Here is a 19,471-nt window from a genome sequence, read left to right as displayed (position 1 = left end):
ATCTAAGATCTCACAAGCTTATGCATATGGCGTTGTCATGAAATTTCCACCGGCAAGTTGGTTGACCACGCATTGATTGGTAGTATTGATCCCCCTATAGAAAGTTTGTTGAATCATAGCCTCCATCATGTCATTGCTTGGGCACTATTTCACAATAGTTCGGTACCTCTCCCATATTTCATGCAATGGCTCATTGGGTTCTTGTTTGAAAGATAGAATCTCATCTCTAAGAGTAGCCATATGCCTGGAAGAAAAGAACTTGGAAATAAATTTCTCCATCAATTTATCCCATGTATGGATGGAATGGTTTGGCAACCTTTCTAACCAATCCAAGGCTTTCCCTCGTAGAGAGAAAGGAAATAGACTCAACCTTAAAGCATCCTCGGAGACGTTAATACCATGTTAATGCCCCTCCCATGAGGGTTTTGCCAAAATTCTTCAGCAAAACAGAGGACACTTGTTCCTTAGTGAGGTCGTTGCCCTTCACGGCGATGACGTAATGAGTCATGTGATCTTCGGGGTCAGTCGTTCCATCATAGATCATGAGATACGATGGCATTTTAACGGTCTTTGGTATGGCATGTGGGGCTGCCTCCTCGCTGTACGGATGCTCTATGAATCTACTGGCATCCCTCTTTGGCAGTAGCTTAAGGGCGCCCGGTATTTTGTCGACTCGTTATTGGTGTTCTTTCATTTGATCTCTGAGTGTTTTGTTTTCATTATCCATTTCTTCCATCCTCTTTAGAACAGCAGCGAGGACGTTGTCACCTGCATTGTTAGTAATATTGTGAGTTATACCAGGTGTTGGAGGGTCTGGTTGGTCGCTCTGCTCGTCTGCTCGTTGCGCGGCGTGGGCTCTTGCGGTCTCTATGGTTGTGCATGGAGCAGGTTTGTTGAGCACGCTAACTAGTGTATCGGTCAACCACGCTTTGAGGAGCTTTTTCATGGCTGGTGGCGTCCCTTCTCCTGTGGATGTGGAGGCACCTTTTCCGTTTGGTTTTTTTATGTTACAATTGGGGAAAGGCGACCTCTCTCGCTTATGGGAGGCAGTGGGTGTCACGTCATCACCTAGTGTTTCACAACTCTGGTTGATAGCATTCATGAGGTTGCCATGGAAGTCACCTGTCACTTTAGTCATGTCTTCTTGGTTACCTGGCATGTAAGTATTCGTACGTACAGAGAAAGAGAAAAACCTTGTGGTTCGTTAAGTTAGCAACTCACGTGAGTTGTAGATCTAAAGGAAACTAAAAAGTTAGCTAAGAAATCCCCACATACGGCACCAAACTGTTTGACCCAAAATTTAGATTCGGGTTCCACCAATTAGATTTAAAAGAAATAGAGTCAATCTTAGCTAATATTAATACCCAAAAGATAAAGTAGCTGATTTCATATATATGTTTGACCGAAAGGCAATAAATGTGGACAATACTAACAATATCCAATGATCTAAAAGGTGGAAGATAGCATTAAATAATAATAAATGACAATGAATGGCATTCAAGTAAATAAGAACATGCGAGTCACCCGAAAAGTTGTGAGATTTGCGGATATTCCTTCTGAAAATGATGAATGATTGATGAGCCTTCGAATATTCAAGTAGTTCTTGGATCAAGTGAAAAAGTTATGCGAGAATCTTAGTGAAAAGGTATTTCTCGTGTACTCTCAAATATGTCAGATTCTCTTTTTAAAGTCAATGTATTTACTTACAAATGAATGTCGTGTTCCCTATCATTGTGTCTCTTTCTATTTATAGGGAACATATTCCTAAAAACTCTAATAGTACAGGTATAGAGAATTTTCACTAGAATATTCTCTTTTGTGTCCTATCCTAAAACTAGTCGGTATAACTCTGTCTACGATGCTCGACTTCGACCTTGATCTACGATGACTCTTCGACCGCACCATTCATCACTTGAGGGACCACTTTGACCTTGGGCAGGTCTTTGTTGAAATCGTACTAATGACACATGGCAGTCTGCGAGTGCCTCCTTAATGTTAACATGGTTTGAAAGATAATTTTCGACCCATACAAATCTAAGGTGGTCATAGACTCATAGTAAGGGAGACGACACTGTTGGCAAAAACTACTATGTTATCTTGCTTTCTTCGTTCAATGAGAGACATATATACTTGGCACTCGAGAGGATGAATACCCCAAGAGAAATAGAAGAAAGACGATCTCCCGAAGTAAATTTATAAAGTCATACTAATAAAAGGAGCTAATAATTTCTTGGACTGACTTGTAGTATCTAATTCCAATTGTATATTTGAAGCATTTCTCAAAAGAATTTTAAATTATATGATATCTAAGATACGGTAGAGATATTTGTAATCTAACTTATATTTGAAAATTCTTAGACACTCGATATAAATTGATTGACTCTAATGTTCGAATCCGCTTGTCCAGTTAAGTTTTTTCTTCTCCTCCAAAGTGCATAAATATGAACTTAAATTTTGTTAGATATTTTTGCAAACCCAACAGAACTTTGACTGTGCTTCTCCCTCCATCTAACTCTGCCTTATTGACATATTTGTTTGAAATATTTAATTGAAAAATATAATTAGTATAATTTTAGCTTATTACGTTATCATACAATTTTGGAATGAAATGGACTCTAGTACAGTGGAACATCAACTATTTAGAGATAGAGGCATAGTTGATTTATTGATTGAAGCCATCCCACTCTAGAATGTTAGTTTAGTGTTGATATTTTAAGCCCATTTCAATTTTTACGTTCAATACTCAAAATTGAGAAGTAGATGTCATGCTTCAAGCTAAAGCTATTCTTTACAAATTAATGGTCCAGCATAAGGAAATAAGTCACGAATCTACTAATTCGATAACCTGTTTGCTATGCTTTATAGTGTCTAATAAAAAGAAATGGGAGGCAATTATTGCTTGATCAAGGTACAAATAATACGTAAACAAAAACCATTAATAAAGTCAACACAGTGAACAAAGCTTCCCGCATTCACATAGGATAGGATCAGGGAAGGGCCACACCCACCCTAATGCAAGCATTGAACTTTCAAACAGACGTGCAAAGATCATACCTAACTGTGAATCATCAACCATACTAGCTCTTACTTTCTATTTTTCACACATAATAAAAAAGCTCCTTATATAAGGAATCTCATATACAACAAAACACTTATGTAGAAGCTTCTTTCCATTATCTACAAACTAGATCTACAAGATATAACTACACAAGGGTTAGATACAGTTTCTTCTTCTTTATCTACAAACTAGGCTTACAAGATAAACTACACAATGTTTAGATACAAACATAGCAAAGCCTATGCATCCTCAGCATCACTGATACTCGGACGAGTATCAATGTAGAATTCAGTGTCAACTCCGTCAATGATCCTATCTCTGTTAAAATACAAGCAGAAGAGCATTGTAACGTTTTATGGAAGATATGCAAAACAGACGGACATTTTCAAGTACAAATACAGAATGTGAACAAACATGGAAAAAAGGGACACACCTTTCAAGAACAAACTTCCCTTCCTTATACTTCTGGCTTTCCTCATGTGCAGACTCCTGCATGATAGAAGTGCAGAATGCAAGTCGTTAACAAATTTAACAAACTTCCCAGTGTAGGTATATCATGCATGTGCAATTGGTAACACGTGTATGGTCAGAGGAGTAACTATTTCCATCATCTTTTTGTGTGTGCGCGCATTCACATACTTGTGTGCTACATGCAGGGGAAAGAGAGAAGAAGGAAGAGAGGAAATACATATTTCCAGCCAACAATTTGCCCACAACAGCAACAAAATATGTCCGCTACCGTGTGCATCCCAGAAAGCATCACCCTCTCTTCATGAGGTCCAACCGTTACATTCACCCTGGATCACAGTATCAGACAGACAGGTCAGACCTCTGCAATTGCATAGGAGCGTAATTCGGTAAAGAGATAATGATGCTAGTAAATATATTATCTATTGCACCGTGCAGAAGGCCAGATGAAGAATATGATTTACCTAGATGACATTTTCCTCTGGAAATCTGATCGAAACTAAAATAAATAACTGATATTACTTTTTTCCTCCAAAGACATCATTCCTACTATGATGTAAACTATTCCTTACTTTATTGAGTAACTAGAAATGATTCAGCTTTTCCTATCAACAGCTAATCTTAAGACAAGATAGCAACACCTTAGGAAGTCACTGCAGAGTGCTCTCTTACCATTTACTACCACTCCTTACCTCGGTCTACAGCTTCCTCATTTGAAGTGCGAAACACAGCAATTGTTTGCCAATTTTTAGCATTTCAATCCAGCATATATCATCATGTATTTGAACTTACCTAAGTGGATTACCTATTAATTTGGAGATCTAGACATGGGCAATGAAAACACGATCTAGTGTTGCTGATCATAACATACTACCTGGACAGCCAGGTTACTTTAAGGGAGCTGAACTCTAGAAGATAGATATGATATAAGAAAATTTACAATATTCAAATATTAGAAACAGCAATCAATAATTTCTATCCAAATAACGCTTCAGCTCAATACTCATACTCAATGCACATACTCAAGTTGCCGATGTTTAGTGCGCTGATAAGTTAGCTTTTTAGCTAATTTCTCCAATATTTTGATAGAGTTTTATGCCCTATTTATGGGAACAAGTTGACTAATTATGCTTTGAATGGTGTACTTTCAGGTTTTGAAATTGTGTGAGCTTAGAGATTGAAAAGCATCACTTATCCGCAAGAAAGGGATCAATTTCAAGCCAAAAATGCTGAAAAACTAAAATATGTAGCTGGAGACACAGGGCCTCTACGCAACAAGTAGACCTGGAGAACTGAAAATTTGGGGAATCACTAAAATTAGTTGCGCACAACAGCGTAGCTATGTAGCATAAGTCCATCTACGCAGAGAAAGAAGTTGTTGTGTGTAGCTACGCACCAATTCTTGCGTAGCTACGCAGGCATCCAAGGGACAATTTTGTCACAACTTTTAGACGACTATAAATAGATTCTTAGTTGATTTTCTTAGGTCATCTTTCATTCGCTTGTACTTCATAAATCCTTTTAGCTATTTCGGGAAGGATTGAAGGATATTCATCATCGTGTTTGAATTTTCTTATTCTTTTAGTTTTATATCTTTTCATCTCAACTCTTATTTTCCATTTCTAGTACGAGTAGCAAAGATCCATAGTTGGGGTTATAAACTCTAATGGTGTTAATGTGATTGGGTCTTTGTTTATCTTGCTTATTATCTATTTGTTTTCATCAAGTTCACACACTTTTGGACACTTTAGAACGCGCCTACTCCTTGTAGTTCGACCCCAACCTAGTTGGTTTTAATATTGCTAATGACTGTGCTACGCTTCACTTAGAGGTGTAGGACGGGGCGTCACTAATTTTTGGCGCCATTGCCGGAGATCGAACCCGGGTCACCCGCCTGACAGGCGCGAGGCCTTGCGTAGCTACGCAAGATCTCCAGCTATATATTTCAGTATTTTTGGCTTGACGTTGACCCCTTTCTTGCGAATAATTGATGCTTTTCAATCTCTAAGTTCTCAAACAACTTCAAGACCTGAGCAAATATACCATTCAAAGCATACTTAGTCAATTTGTTCCAATAAAATGGGGGATAAAACTCTATCAAAACACAAGAGAAATTAGCTAAAACTAACTTATCAACTCCCCCAAACTTATACTTTTGCTTGTCCTCCGGTAAATCAAAACACAACCAATAACTCTCAAGACTAACGAGATACTTAGACAAGCAATCAAAGTCAACAACAACCAACACTAAGGCCTCCAAATTTACCTCTTCATCACACAACTTTCTTTTGTTCATTCATCTCAATTGGGAGAAAAAACAACTTCATAACTCAAGTTTTCATATGGCCTCACAATCAAAAGAAGATCCCACACACACACAACATGCATTTAAAAAAAAAGTGGGATATCAAATAAAAAGAATTAAGCACTCTCTCTCACAAAAAATATTCAAATGATCAAAAGTGGTACCATAGGCATGCCCCTTGTGTAAATCAATCACTAATGTAGGTGCACCAATTTCAAAAAATTTTAGGATCTGCAGGAATGTAATGTAGGCTTTTTGTTAGAGGTAGCATATCAATTTGGGTTATAAGTGACAACGACCTTCCTGAACACTACACTTTCAACAATTCAAAGCACATTTCTTTTCAAAATTCTACCCATTTTGCTCATTTTTCAACTTCAACACTTTGTCACCCCCTTTATATCACAACTCTTTTTAATCAATTTTTTTAATGCGTTTCTCTATTTTCCTTTCTTGTTTTTTTTTTGAATATGTATAGGTAGGGTATCAATATGGTAAAATCACTTCCACCTTCAATTCAACTTCATTTAGCTTCCACCTTACTCTTTTCCCATCTCCTCCTCAAACTTAGGCTAAGAGCCAAAGTTGTAGCTTCAATTGCTCAAGAAGGTCGGGGCATCAAAAGAGGTCGAGACAAAAGGGAAAAGACTTGTAATGTGGTTGCCAATGAAAATGCTAAAGGCTTAAGGGGGTTGACTAGTGTAAACATGCAAAGGGTAGGCAATTTAAGACACAAGCGGTCCAAGGAAAGCCTAAAATCATTTTTCAAACCAAGTGCAACCTGCGTTTTTTCTTGAAACACACTTGGGCCAAGTTCTAGACCACAAGAATTGCAAAAGAACTCAACAAGAACCTCACTACTCATGGCACATATGAAACTCAAGTAGGATATGTATTCTAAAGCCCAATAAAAACAAATGAACTCAAAAAGTCACACATAGCTTGAAAGGCCACTGAATGAATCGAAGAACCAAAGATAGAACATCACAACAAAGACTATCACTTCAATTATTATTCATTTCAAAACCACCAACAACTCATATGCTAAGGTATAACTCGTGTTGGCACCAAACAAGTCACAAGTTGACTTTGGGACAACTACATTATTTTATTCATTACTACTATTACAAAACTAGAAACAATTAAGGGGTCGTTTGGTACGAGGGATAAGTAAAAATAGTGCTGGGATAAAAATTAATACCACCTTATACCTTATTTGGTTACCAAATCTGGATAAGTTATCCCGGGATTAAAATTAGTATCAGGATAACTTATACCTTGTAGGGGGTGGGATAATTAGTGCTGGGATTATTATCCTAGGACAAAATACTGAAATTCACAAAAATAGCCCTAAGGTCCTCTTTCCAAATATTCGTTGGGTTCATTTGTTTCTCTTTATGTGCTTGAAAATTATAAAATTTTGCTCATAGACTCCTTTTTCTAATTTTTTGTATATTAATTCTTTTCATTTATTATGGCAAAATTAGGTTTTCTTATAGATCATCAAGTATTGTCAGCAAGAAGATTTAGAAGAAGAAATCAGCAAATATATTTCAAAGAATTGAAAGCTAGAGCCTCAAAAAATTATTTAATACTTGTTGAATCAACTATGGCGTAAGCAAGTGGTAATATGCTACCTATCACATAGCATAAAAACAATAAATTCAATTCAGTTAAATCTTGAAAACAACAAACATACAATTCAGAAACAACTTGAATTCAACAAAAATACAATTAATTGTGCTAGATGTTAGCATGGTTCCTTTATCCATTGTGCTAGCTGTTAGCATGGTTCCTTTATATGCCAATTTAAGAAGGTGTCATCGACTACTACAATTGGCCTATAATACTCCCAACTCCTTATGGATGTATTAAGAACAATAAATGCATACAGGAAACATCCATCTACAGTCTTTGGGAATTTCACTACTGACCCCGGATAAGTTTTCTCCAAAATGTACAAGTAACTCGGCAGGCGACTGTATGATTCAGCAGGATCACCTCTCAAAAACTACACAGCCTTTTCCTTTGCTATCCAAGCTTGCATGTACGTTAAGTTCATATTATGTTCTGACAACATGTCCGTTTGTACGTTTTTTGGTGTGTATATTGTCTTAGTATCTGCATATTTTGGCATGCCATTGCTGCCAACTACCATGGCAGTAGCTTTACGATGTATAAATGTATTATCCATAAATGAGCATGTGTGCATGTTGTTGAATTTTCTAACCTTAAACAGTGTTGATTAATTTATGCTTGTGGACTTAAAGTGCCATGTATAATTGTCACCAACACATATGAGGCAATAGCTACAGAAGTAAAACAATGATAATGTAATAGAATATTTATCATGAAGACAGTAGGCTATTCTACTACAATAACATGTTCTGAACAAATTATATACAATTTATACATAAAAAATACAATCTATAAATATTATGTTTTGAAAGACAGATAAAGTCAACAATGTATTTCTTACCTTGTTGCATTGGACCTTTTCACCCTAAATAACTAGTTGTAACAATATTTTTCAGTTACAAAATATATACGCTTCAATTTCCAAACAATGTAAGACGCAATTGACGCCTAATTATCTGCAACATCCACCTCCACCGAAGATTTTCCACAAAAAACGCAACAAATTCAAAACAAATTCTTTCAGAAAACACCGGTTGCAGATGAATGTGAAGCGTGATCAATCAACTCTGAACATATAGCAGATTTCTATACAAGTTATATCATTGCGAAATTGTTTTTTCAATTTTAAAATTGATTCAACGACAGAATTACAATGTCAAAACTGGCGATAATGCTTCAACACAATGGTTGCTAGGATAGCTTCGAGAGATATGTAGATTTCGATGTCGATGGAATTGTAATCAATGAAGATTCAGTTACAGTGCTTTGAATACAGCAATCGCAGAACACCTAGCAATAGATACTTCTGTAAAAATCATCGAAATCAAATACAGAGTGAACGGACGGTTTTCACCAATGGAAATTCACAATGATATGGGTGTGCGAGTCTATATGGAAACTAAAAAGGATAACAAAGATCTAGGAGTGTATCCACTGTGTATAACAGTAAAGGATTTCGATTTGGAGTGGAGTTCTTTGAATGCTAGCATAATTACAGGATTGAATTGTTTTTAATCCATGATTTTGTAAATACAAATTTCCTACAAATTTCATACACGCCGGTTGTTTGAACTATTAAAACAAACTTTTTTGTGTAAAAACAATTTTAATGCAACAGTGACAAAGTGAAGTCTGTTGAAATATAAGTCTATAAAAATTATCAACAATTTAACTAAAATTTCATGTGTTTCATAGAAACTACTGACATATTAGTCATTTCCACTGTAAAATTTTGCAACAAAGAAACTACAATTTCATATACAATTTTCATTCACTTATTAAACATCTGAATATACAAAAGTTGAAATTACTATACTTTTAAATAAATAAAGGTACTTTTGATTATGGTAATAGTAATTTGATACAATTGTCAAGCAATTCTAATACATTTAGAGAAGTATTAGAAACAGTGAAGTTGATTGATATGCCAACATTTCCGGCCATTGTGGAGTATAAAAGTATAATTATAACAGAATATACGCCAAAAAGAATTGAAGAAGGGCAAGTTTACCAAGACAAGCAAACAATAGTCAATGCAATGAAGCACTATGTTGTCATGAATAAGTTCCAATTTAGGGTGAAAAGGTCGAGTGCAACAAGGTCAGAAATACATTGTTGGCTTTATCTGTCTTCCAAAACATAATGTTTATAGATTATATTTTTTATGTATAACTTGTATATAATTTGTACAAAACATGTTATTGTACTACAACAATCTACTGTATGATAAATATTCCATAACATTATGTTTCAATTCTGTAGCTATTGCCTCATATGTGTTGGCGACAATTGTATATGGCACATTAAGTCCATAAGCATAAATGAATCAACACTGTTTAAGGTTAGAAAATTCAACAACATGCACACATGCTCATTGATGGACAATACATTTATACAACATAAAGCTACTGCTATGGTAGTTGGCAGCATTGTCATGCCAAAATATGCAGATCCTAAGACAATATACACACCAAAAGACATACAAACAGACATGTTGTCATAACATGGTGCGAACTTAACATACATGCAAGCTTGGAGAGCAAAGGAAAAGGCTGAGAAATTTTTGAGAGGTGATCCTGCTGAATCATACAGTCGCCTGCCGAGTTACTTGTACATTTTGGAGAAGACTTGTTCGGGGTCGGTAGTGAAATTGCAAAAGATTACAGATGAATGTTTCCTGATGCATTTGTTGCTCTTAATACATCCATAAGGGGTTGAGAGTATTGTAGGCCAATTGTAGCAGTCGATGGCACCTTAAAATCGACAGATAGGGGAACCATGCTCACAGCTAGCATAATGGATGCAGCAGGTACATTTTACTCACAATTAGTATTATGTTTAATATGTGTAGATTAATTGTATTTTTGTTGAATTCAAGTTGTTTCTGAATTGTATGTTTGTTGTTTTCAAGATTTAACTGAATTGAATTTATTGTTTTTATGCTATGTGATAGGTAGTATATTACCACTTGCTTACGCCATAGTTGATTCAGAAAATGATGCATCATGGACATGGTTTTTTAGCAGTTCAAACATGCATATGGTGAAAAACCAAATATGTGTGTTGTTTCGGACAGAAATGAGAGTATATTGAAGGCAACAACAACTGTTTTTACCAGCATACCACATTATGCTTGCATGTGGCATATTTGGACAAATATAAAGTCAAAGTTCAAAAAAGGTCGTCTAAAGTTAAGTGATTGTACTTTGCCACGGCACAACCATACAATCTTGATGAGTTTATTAAAAGAATGTCAAAGATTGAAGAGATAGACACTCGGGTACATGCAACAGTGAATAGAACATGGACGATGATATCAAAGATTGTAGAATCCTTAATTGCAGTAAACAAAGGTGCAAAAGATTTGCCCGTAGTTCAGCTATTAGAGTACATGAGGACACTTGTTGGACAATGGAATATAACAAAGCCGGTGTAGTCCCACAAGTGGGTCTTGGGAGGGTCGACCGTATGCAGACCTTATCCCTGGCTTTAAAAGGCAGAGTTTGGGAGGGTAGACTGTATGCAGACCTTATCCCTGGCTTTAAAAGGCAGAGAAGCTGTTTCCGGTAGACCCTCGGCTCAGGGAGGATAAAGGGAAGAGGCAATAACAAGCAAACCAATCTGACAACCAAAGCAAAAATATAAAACTAACACTAAGTAATGCAAACAAAAAACCGAAACAAGGCAGCAATAAGAAATAACAGCAATCTAGGGGTAAAAAGAAGAATTCAAAGGACATTAAGAGATGTATCAAAGCTACTGTGACAAACAAGGATAACACTCGACTACCTAACCTCTACCTTTATTCTCAACCTCCACACCTTTCTATCTATGGTCATGTCCTTATTCTCTTGAACGATGGAATAACGAAAAATTATTAAATGCAAAGGGTATGTTCACCTTTCTTGGGAAAATATACAACAAAGAGGGGTAGGACAACATGACTTTATCCCAAAGATTAGAGTAAGTTATGGTCCATATCAGAAGATGATTGATATCAGCAAACAAAATAAATGCTGATATTTGTATATATGTTGTATAATTGTTGCAACAAGCTGAGCCAAGGGGCAAGGACCCAATGATACTTCCTAAAGAGGTACAATAAACATTTGAAGAGCTACAAGACCAATCGCTTACTGAGGACCATGTTCTCATTATGGACGATGCTAAAGAAAGTTGCTTAGAATTTTATGATGAGTTAGTACAAAGGAAATGGTTACCCCTCACATAATCTTGGCCTATCAATGAGACACTTGTGAGGGAATTTTTTGCTCCCGCTTATGCTTTGAAAAAGGAGAAACAAGAGGCAGTGTCTAAATTCAAAATTAGAGGTGCAACCATCCCATTTAATGCATAAAAGTTCAACGATCTATTGGGATTTATATCGCAATATCAAAGTCGGTTTAATACCGTTTTGCATAAAGTTAATTTTGCTTCTAATAGAGTCTGGGCAGCGGGGATCGTGAAGAAAGATGGGCTACATCCAACATGGACAACCTCCGGGGAAATACATAAGGTAGGTTTTAACAAAATAGCTTTGGCTTGGACCACTTTTGTGTGTAACAGATTAATGCCAACGAAGAATTACTCTGAGCTCTCTTAACAAAGGACCATCCTCATTGTAGTAATTATGTCAAAATGGTCTATAGATTTGGGTCAGATAATCGTGAAGGAGCTGCGAGATAAATTCTCTAGTAGCACAGATGAGATCGCACTTTTAATGCTCTCATTCCAGTCCATATCATAAGGCACATCAAAGAAAAAGCAGCTACCAGTGCAGACTTGCAGTGGTGCACAGAAGAAGAAACCATCCAAAGCTCTTACTCCACCATCATTGCCACCCCCTGACACCGATGTCACCACCACCCCTGGTGGCTCTACCACATCTCTTATTGTTCCAAAGTCAACCACTTGTTTAGCTGAACCTCCAACCACATCTGAAATACCACCTCATTCAGGCATAGCTCCTCATATTAGAGCTCATGGCACTCTTGACAAGCCTTCTGCTGGTCATGCTGGTCACATACTGAACTCTGTGGAGTTTATAAACAAGGAGATTCAACAGAACGGTTCGGAACACAAATGATAGGGTGACAGCCTTGATGCATCCATCCAACGTTCTCCTTCGACGCATTTGGCACATGTCAAACCTCCTGAGCACATGCAAATTTTAGCACCAACGGAGTTAGCCTTGCGAAGTTTGGTGATGTTTCAAGCTGCACAATACAATCGGGAGAAAGAAGGTGCTAAAGTTAAGGAAAAAAGGAGGGAGGAAAAGGCCAAGACAATAAAGAGCATTCCGAATACGCTTCAATCCTTGGATGGTAGAGTTCGAAATATGGATAGCAAGTTGAAGAGGCCGGAGGAGCACAGTGTGGGTCCATCTGGACCACGAGATAATTCCCAGACTTGTGAGGATGACATTAGAGATGAATTTTAAGACAAGAATGAGATAGTAGAGAGTGAGCCACCTACTTATGACCACATAGTTGCTTCTGCTCAATATTCCACTACTGTTGTTAGGACATCGCATTCAGGAAAACATAGTGTTGAGGAGCTCAGATCCGCCGGAATGCCACCACACATAGATTTAGGGAGTTTCTTTTACCTTTCGCCTAACTCTTGTTTTAATCGCATTGATGTCAATGCAAATTTTTGTGTTGGGGGTATTCATGATGACATAGTTTTGATGTCATTTGTACATAGTCATTCTAATCATCCAATTCTTCTTCTCAACCCAAAGCATATTCTTCCCAGCCTTTCTTCCTCAAGCAAGAGCTCCAATCTCTTATGGCCCTTTCTGTTTTATCCCGTCTCACTCTCACCTGCGAGAGTTTAGTTTTTCCTCCGACCATGAAAAAGAAATCTGGACTGGTTGTTCGGTAAGAAGGGAAGAGAAGAAAAAGAAAGTTGGGCATGAAATATCTCACAGATAGAACCAGAAATTTTGTGCCTCAGCTACCGCTGATATGTATACATTACTCCAGTGCTCCTTAAATCAATCTCCGGATTATGTTTTGGCTAATGTTAGTGTTAATGTGATTTGAAAGTTGAAAGAGTTGTTGGGGAAGCCATTGACTTGAGATTATTTATATGCTTTAGACCTAACATGTGCATAATATTGTGGTTATAGTATGCTAGATTTGAGATGAATAATGATGACAGGCCTGAAATTATGAATTGCTTCCGATACCAAGGAGACTCCACTGGATTTTAGCATGAAAAAGGGTAGGCTTAGTATCACTTAGCACCAGTCATGGCTCCCAAGTTGGGTTATGACTTATGACACACCAACTCTCTAGCAAAAAGAAAAAACACAGTTGAGTAAAGATAGTATCACCAAGAATCTAATGATAAACTACACCTAGAAGGTTGTGAAAAGTAAATTGAGACTTAACCAATTAAGGAACACCTTCATTTCAAAATGATCAATTGCAACAAAGATTTGCTGATGTACCAAACCTAATATAAATCCCAAGCTCTCAAAAACATAACTAGTCTCATGTATCACTCAGAGGCAGATGCATAAAAAAAAATCAATTCAAGTGAGAAATAAGCAAATTAACTCATACAGAACCGGTTACCATCAAATTGCTGTCAACAAAAATTACAAGGCACTCACGCTTTATTGAATAGGTATGCTTTTCCTCTGCGACAATGAAATCCCTGACCATAAAACCAACCGTAAGAAACCACAAACCAAGCAAGCCAAAAGTACAATACTATGAGCAAGCAATCATGCTAAGAAAATTTCCAGCGCATATTACCACTAACTAAAGTTAACAGTAATAAAAGCCAATTCCTCAAAGAAACAACAAGCCCCAAAAGGCCAAACCAAATGAAAAACACTATAACAATCTTGAAAAGTGTCATTACCAACTGAGAAAGGTGAGATTTTTATTTGTATAAACTTAGTTATATGACCAGAAAGTGAGGAAAAGGGGAAGAAATAATACCCTGGAAACAAGGTCATCAGCAAGGGCGAGATGGGTTTTGCAGAACTTGCACTTGTATGTCCTACCTTCAAGATCTACCACAAATATCCTTCCCATTTTCCAAAGATAGAGAAGTGGGTTTTCCAGATTCCAGAACAAGACTGATATTTGGTCCGTGACCGTGCGGTTGGGGGTTTTAAGGGTTTTAGTCAAAACTTAAAGTATACGGCCCCGCTTGTGGACTTTTTTGTATATATTATATATATTATATCATACTATATTATCTATCTATCTATATTATCATAAAAGTATGAATATAATATCGATTTATAAAAATAACCTTATAATATTAAGCATAATAACTCATAATAAAGAATATAATCGGATTCTAGATATTAGCCTTATAATCCTATTAGTTTTAGGATATAATATTACACGTTAGAAATCTTATATAATTACCTTTAGAAATCTTATTAGTATAATTACTTTTCGTCTGTCTAATTCATATAAAATTGAACAAGTAAATATCTTTAGTCATGTAATCTTATTATTTTTAGGATATACTTCTTAAAAATTTCTATTACTTATTTAATTTGAAAATATATTATATGTCATATTACTAATTTAATTTGAAAATGTATTATATTGTCCAAATTCATTTAGAAAAAAGGAGAGCCTATATTATTATAAAGCATAAATACAATATTAATATACCAAAATAGCCCTAAAATATTAAACGGAAGAACTCATAGGGAAAGGACATAACTGCAATAACTTATTTTTTGGACTACAATACCTTCTATGCTAATTTTTAATATTTAAGATTTTCAAATTAATAAAATTTATCTATTAATTCTTATTAAAAATATGTAGGAAGGTTTAATAAAATTAATTTCATCAGAATCCTCCGTATTGGCAATACATTTCCACTTCATAATGTCCAACACAAAAAAAATATTAAATGGACTGCATAAATAGTTAAAATTGAGAAAACAATACCCCCACGATAATATATTTTTATATTATATTTGAATTATTTTTCTACTCAAATAATATTTTTTATTAATTTTTTGTGCAATATTAAAAAATACCCAATTATTAAACAACAACTAAGCAAATATTAAGAATATAAATGTGTGAGAAAGAGAAAAAAATGGTAGGTGAGAATCAATACCACTAATGATTCTACAGACATAAAGATCTAAAAGTAAAATGTCATATCAATCTTTTACTCTTTGAAAATAAAATTTATGGTGGATAAAATTATAATTAAGATTAAATATTCAAAACAAGAGATGAACTAATATTAAGATCTGAATCAACATAGAATAAATTATTTATGTTAAAATTAAATAATTAAAATCTTTTAATTAATTATTTAGCAAGAGTCCAATTCAATTATTTTTTAAATTCATCATATGAGTAAAATTCTTATTCAAGTTTAAAAAAAATCTTAGGGTACATAAATTTATTCCATAAAAAAAGCGTTAGAACATAAAGTAAAATGTTAATATATTATTAAGAATCAAAAATGCTATAAAAGTGTCTGAGGAAGCGCAATCAAAGCTAAATTCTAAACAAGAACAAGCTTTCAAGACTATATTATAAAGAGTCAACTCTGCTATAACGGGATTATTCTTTGTAGATGCCTCTGGCAGAATAGAAATAATATTTCTATGTCACACATTACTTGCAAATATAATATCACGAGCCATGACATTGTTAGCAATAATAGCAAGTGGTGTACCTACAACGATTTTATTGTGAGGTCACCCGCTTTAGATTTGATATACCTCTTCAAACAACTTAAATAACCATCACAAATATATCAAAGCAGCGGAATGGTGCTAAATTTATAAGAAAAGCAAAAATGATAATATGGGATGAAGCACTTATGGTTAAGTGCCAAACGGAGTTTTAGAGATATATTGGATATTAATGAACCGTTTGGTGAAAAATTAATGGTTTAGGAGGTAATTTATGTCAAGTACTACCAGTAGTTCCAAAATCGACAAAAGCAGATACTGTAAAAGCTAGCTTGCCAAAGTTATACTTCTGGCCTCAAATGAAAAAGATTTAACTGACAAGAAATATAAAGTGAGAATAGATCAAGTATTCAGTGTCTTCTTGATTCGTGTCGGAAACGAATAAGAGCATCCAATAAAATATTATTTGGTTCTTCCTGAACACTTGGTTATCAATCCCAATGGTAATATTAGTGCATTTAATAAGAGAAGTATTTATATCATTAGATTAAAATACAATTTGCGCAAATCGCATGATATAATTAAAAAGATATCTTAGCTAGCAAAAATGACTATGTTGATCAACTAAATAACGGGTTTATTGCAAAATTTTATAGTAAAAACAAAATATTTTTCTGTTTTTGGCTCAGCAGAAAATGATACCAATAATTACTACCAAGAAGAATATTTAAATACGTTAATACCAAACGGCCTTCTACCATACATGTTTGTTGTCAAGTTTATTATTTCTTACATATGTTAGTGTCACCGTATATATAATAGACTAAGTTGATCTTCCATTGTATATAGGTTGATTTCGAAGAAAAATATGTCTGTCATGCTACTGAAAAACTTAAATACGCCGAATATCTTATGTAATAGCACACATATGGTATATAGAAGTTTTGACAATAACGCCACACATGCAAAAATTATGATACTAGTCAATGTGCTTCTAAGTATATTCTTATCCCTGAATTCTACTTTTGTCTTCCGGAACTAAGGAATATCCTTTTAAATTTGTGTGAAAATAATTTTTAGTATGTTTATGTTTTGCAAATATAATAAATAAAGCACAGGGACAAACATCCTAAATATTAGACTATATTTACCGCAATATATTTTCTTACACGAACAACTGTATGTTGTACTTTTAAGAGGTATATCAAGATCGACAACAAGAGATCTGGTTAAGGCAGAGCAACCAAAGCATTAGGAGGAAGCATACACAAAAAACTATTGTCCACAAAGAAGTGTTCTTTAAGATACCATCACATTAAATACTTTTAAATTATAATACATAATTATCTAACTAACATGACAAAATTGATCATTTGTGTAAGTTTTGATGATATCCTTTTATTTTAAATTCATGTATTATGCTAATGTAATAATATTTTTCGGCATTTAGATGATTGTTGTATTATTATACATAAAATTTCTCTTATTAATTAAATTTTATTGTTCCTTCATATAAATAAATATTTAAATAACCATGTGTCATTATTAACGTGCAACGCACGTTCATAAATACTAGTATTATATTATAAGTGGAACCTTCAAAGTTAAGGTTGAATTACCAAATTACCCATTAGAAGCTGAGTGATCATTTTGTCCTTCACCCCAAAAACCTTCTATTAAATATATAATTCCAACTGCATTTTCTTAAAAGTTATTATTTACAAATCAAAGTTTTCACTTCAACTTCTATATAAATCTTGTAATTTATTCCTTCATTAACCAGCGCACTAACTTGGCAACCTATTCATTACTACAATGTCACGACCCAAACCGATGGGCCGCGACGGGCACCTGATACCTTACTCAACCGAGTACCAACGTTATATATCATTCTTATCGTACTCTCATTGGCAAATGGGCCAAACGTGCCGTCATGGGTTAACCAGAATAAACATAAGGGAATACTCAATATAAGTCGACCCAATCTGATATAAAAATTTATACATGTGACATAGGGTCTATAAGACCAAAACTACACTGAACATAGACCGACAAGGCCGTACAATCTTTCGCGTACACGATATATGTCTACAAACCTCCAAGGATACATAAATGTCATAAAGGTCGGGACAGAGCCCCGCCATACCAATCAACACATGTCCTAATCATACTGACCAATAGCAACTCCGGAGCAAATGGAGCGCACCAACATCTTCCGCTGAGCTGATAGCCTACTTGGAGGACTCTCGACCTGTCTATCGGGACCTGCGGGCATGAAACGCAGCGTCTCCAGGCAAAAGGGACGTCAGTACAAATAATGTACCGAGTATGTAAGGAATGAAAATCAGTAAATAATAGACATGAGGAAAACATGGAGTAAAAGACTCGACATGTATGTTTGAATAACTCTGTGAATCATTAATATTATAATGCCATGCATATGTGTATAAATTTCATACCATGCATAGGTATATGCGTTCATAACATCATCAAGCCTCTGAGGGCATCCCATCATATCTTCTCGGCCACTGTGGGCAAAATCATCAACGTATACCAGCTAATCAGGTGGTGGTGCGTATATAACGTCATAACCTTTTTCCATATCCAATATACATATAATATACGCGTATATAACGCCTTCTGGTCATGGGTCAATGTACATGTATAAATGCATTAAATGCATAAGAAATACGTTAATAAGATTTTTCGAATATCATAAAATCAATATGCCTTTCGGACAAACTTTATCAAATACGTATTTTTTTGAGACCCATAAACAGAGGATATAATAATAATTCACATGGGGAATCAAGAATATAGACACCCCTAGTATTTCTATGAATAAAGTCATTTATGAAAGTTGCGTATTTTTCTCGATTCGTTTGTATCATTTGGATCATGCCAAAAAGAAAGAAGGGATAGCCTTAACATACCTGAGACGATTCTCTTGACAATCCCTCTAACACACGTCAATTGCGACAACACGTAACGACGGATCGAAGTAGAGAAAAATTCGTATGATATTCTTGGAGAAAGATTGCACCGTACTCCCTTAGAATCGCAAATCTCACGCCTCGAAGTTTTAAGTGAATTGATTAAGCTCGATCGTCACTTTGCAAATCTTAGCATCCCTCTTTAAAATTTATGAACAATGTTACTGTTGATACCTAATTTTCCCTCATATTTTTCAAATATATATATATATATATATATATATATATATATATATATATATACCTTCAAAATAGCGCATATGCATCATCGTTTGATTTACAAGCATACACAAGTATTTTTCATAATTTTGTATAATTTTTAAAGACTTTAAATCAATTTATTTCTGTATTTTTATTATATAAATATC

The 19,471-nt window shown here is 35.0% G+C and overlaps 1 protein-coding gene across 1 annotated transcript; it reads right to left on the bottom strand.

Annotated features, from left to right (window-relative positions):
• Nucleotides 1-3,061: 3,061 nt before the first annotated feature.
• LOC107827324 (protein yippee-like At5g53940) lies at nucleotides 3,062-14,591 on the bottom strand. Its single transcript, XM_016654417.2, has 5 exons — nucleotides 14,426-14,591; nucleotides 14,092-14,135; nucleotides 3,747-3,855; nucleotides 3,492-3,547; nucleotides 3,062-3,376 (listed from the first exon to the last, which is right to left on the bottom strand). The coding sequence occupies exons 1-5, from the start codon at nucleotides 14,519-14,521 to the stop codon at nucleotides 3,298-3,300; spliced, it is 384 nt and encodes a 127-aa protein (XP_016509903.1). The 5' UTR covers nucleotides 14,522-14,591; the 3' UTR covers nucleotides 3,062-3,297.
• Between the last annotated feature and the right edge of the window lie 4,880 nt (nucleotides 14,592-19,471).

The sequence above is a fragment of the Nicotiana tabacum genome, chromosome 21 (genome assembly GCF_000715075.1).
Source record: "Nicotiana tabacum cultivar K326 chromosome 21, ASM71507v2, whole genome shotgun sequence".
NCBI classification, from domain to species: domain Eukaryota; kingdom Viridiplantae; phylum Streptophyta; class Magnoliopsida; order Solanales; family Solanaceae; genus Nicotiana; species Nicotiana tabacum.
This window is presented reverse-complemented; position numbering and strand designations above follow the sequence as displayed.

What these genes read in the sequence shown, in the direction of transcription:
- LOC107827324 (XM_016654417.2), bottom strand. Translation starts at nt 14,521, where the DNA reads ATGGGAAGGATATTTGTGGTAGATCTTGAAGGTAGGACATACAAGTGC. An exon ending in CTGATGACCTTGTTTCCAGG is followed by an intron (nt 14,136 to 14,425) that starts GTATTATTTCTT and finishes TTTTATGGTCAG; the next exon opens with GGATTTCATTGTCGCAGAGG. An exon ending in AAATTGTTGGCTGGAAATAT is followed by an intron (nt 3,548 to 3,746) that starts GTATTTCCTCTC and finishes TCTATCATGCAG; the next exon opens with GAGTCTGCACATGAGGAAAG.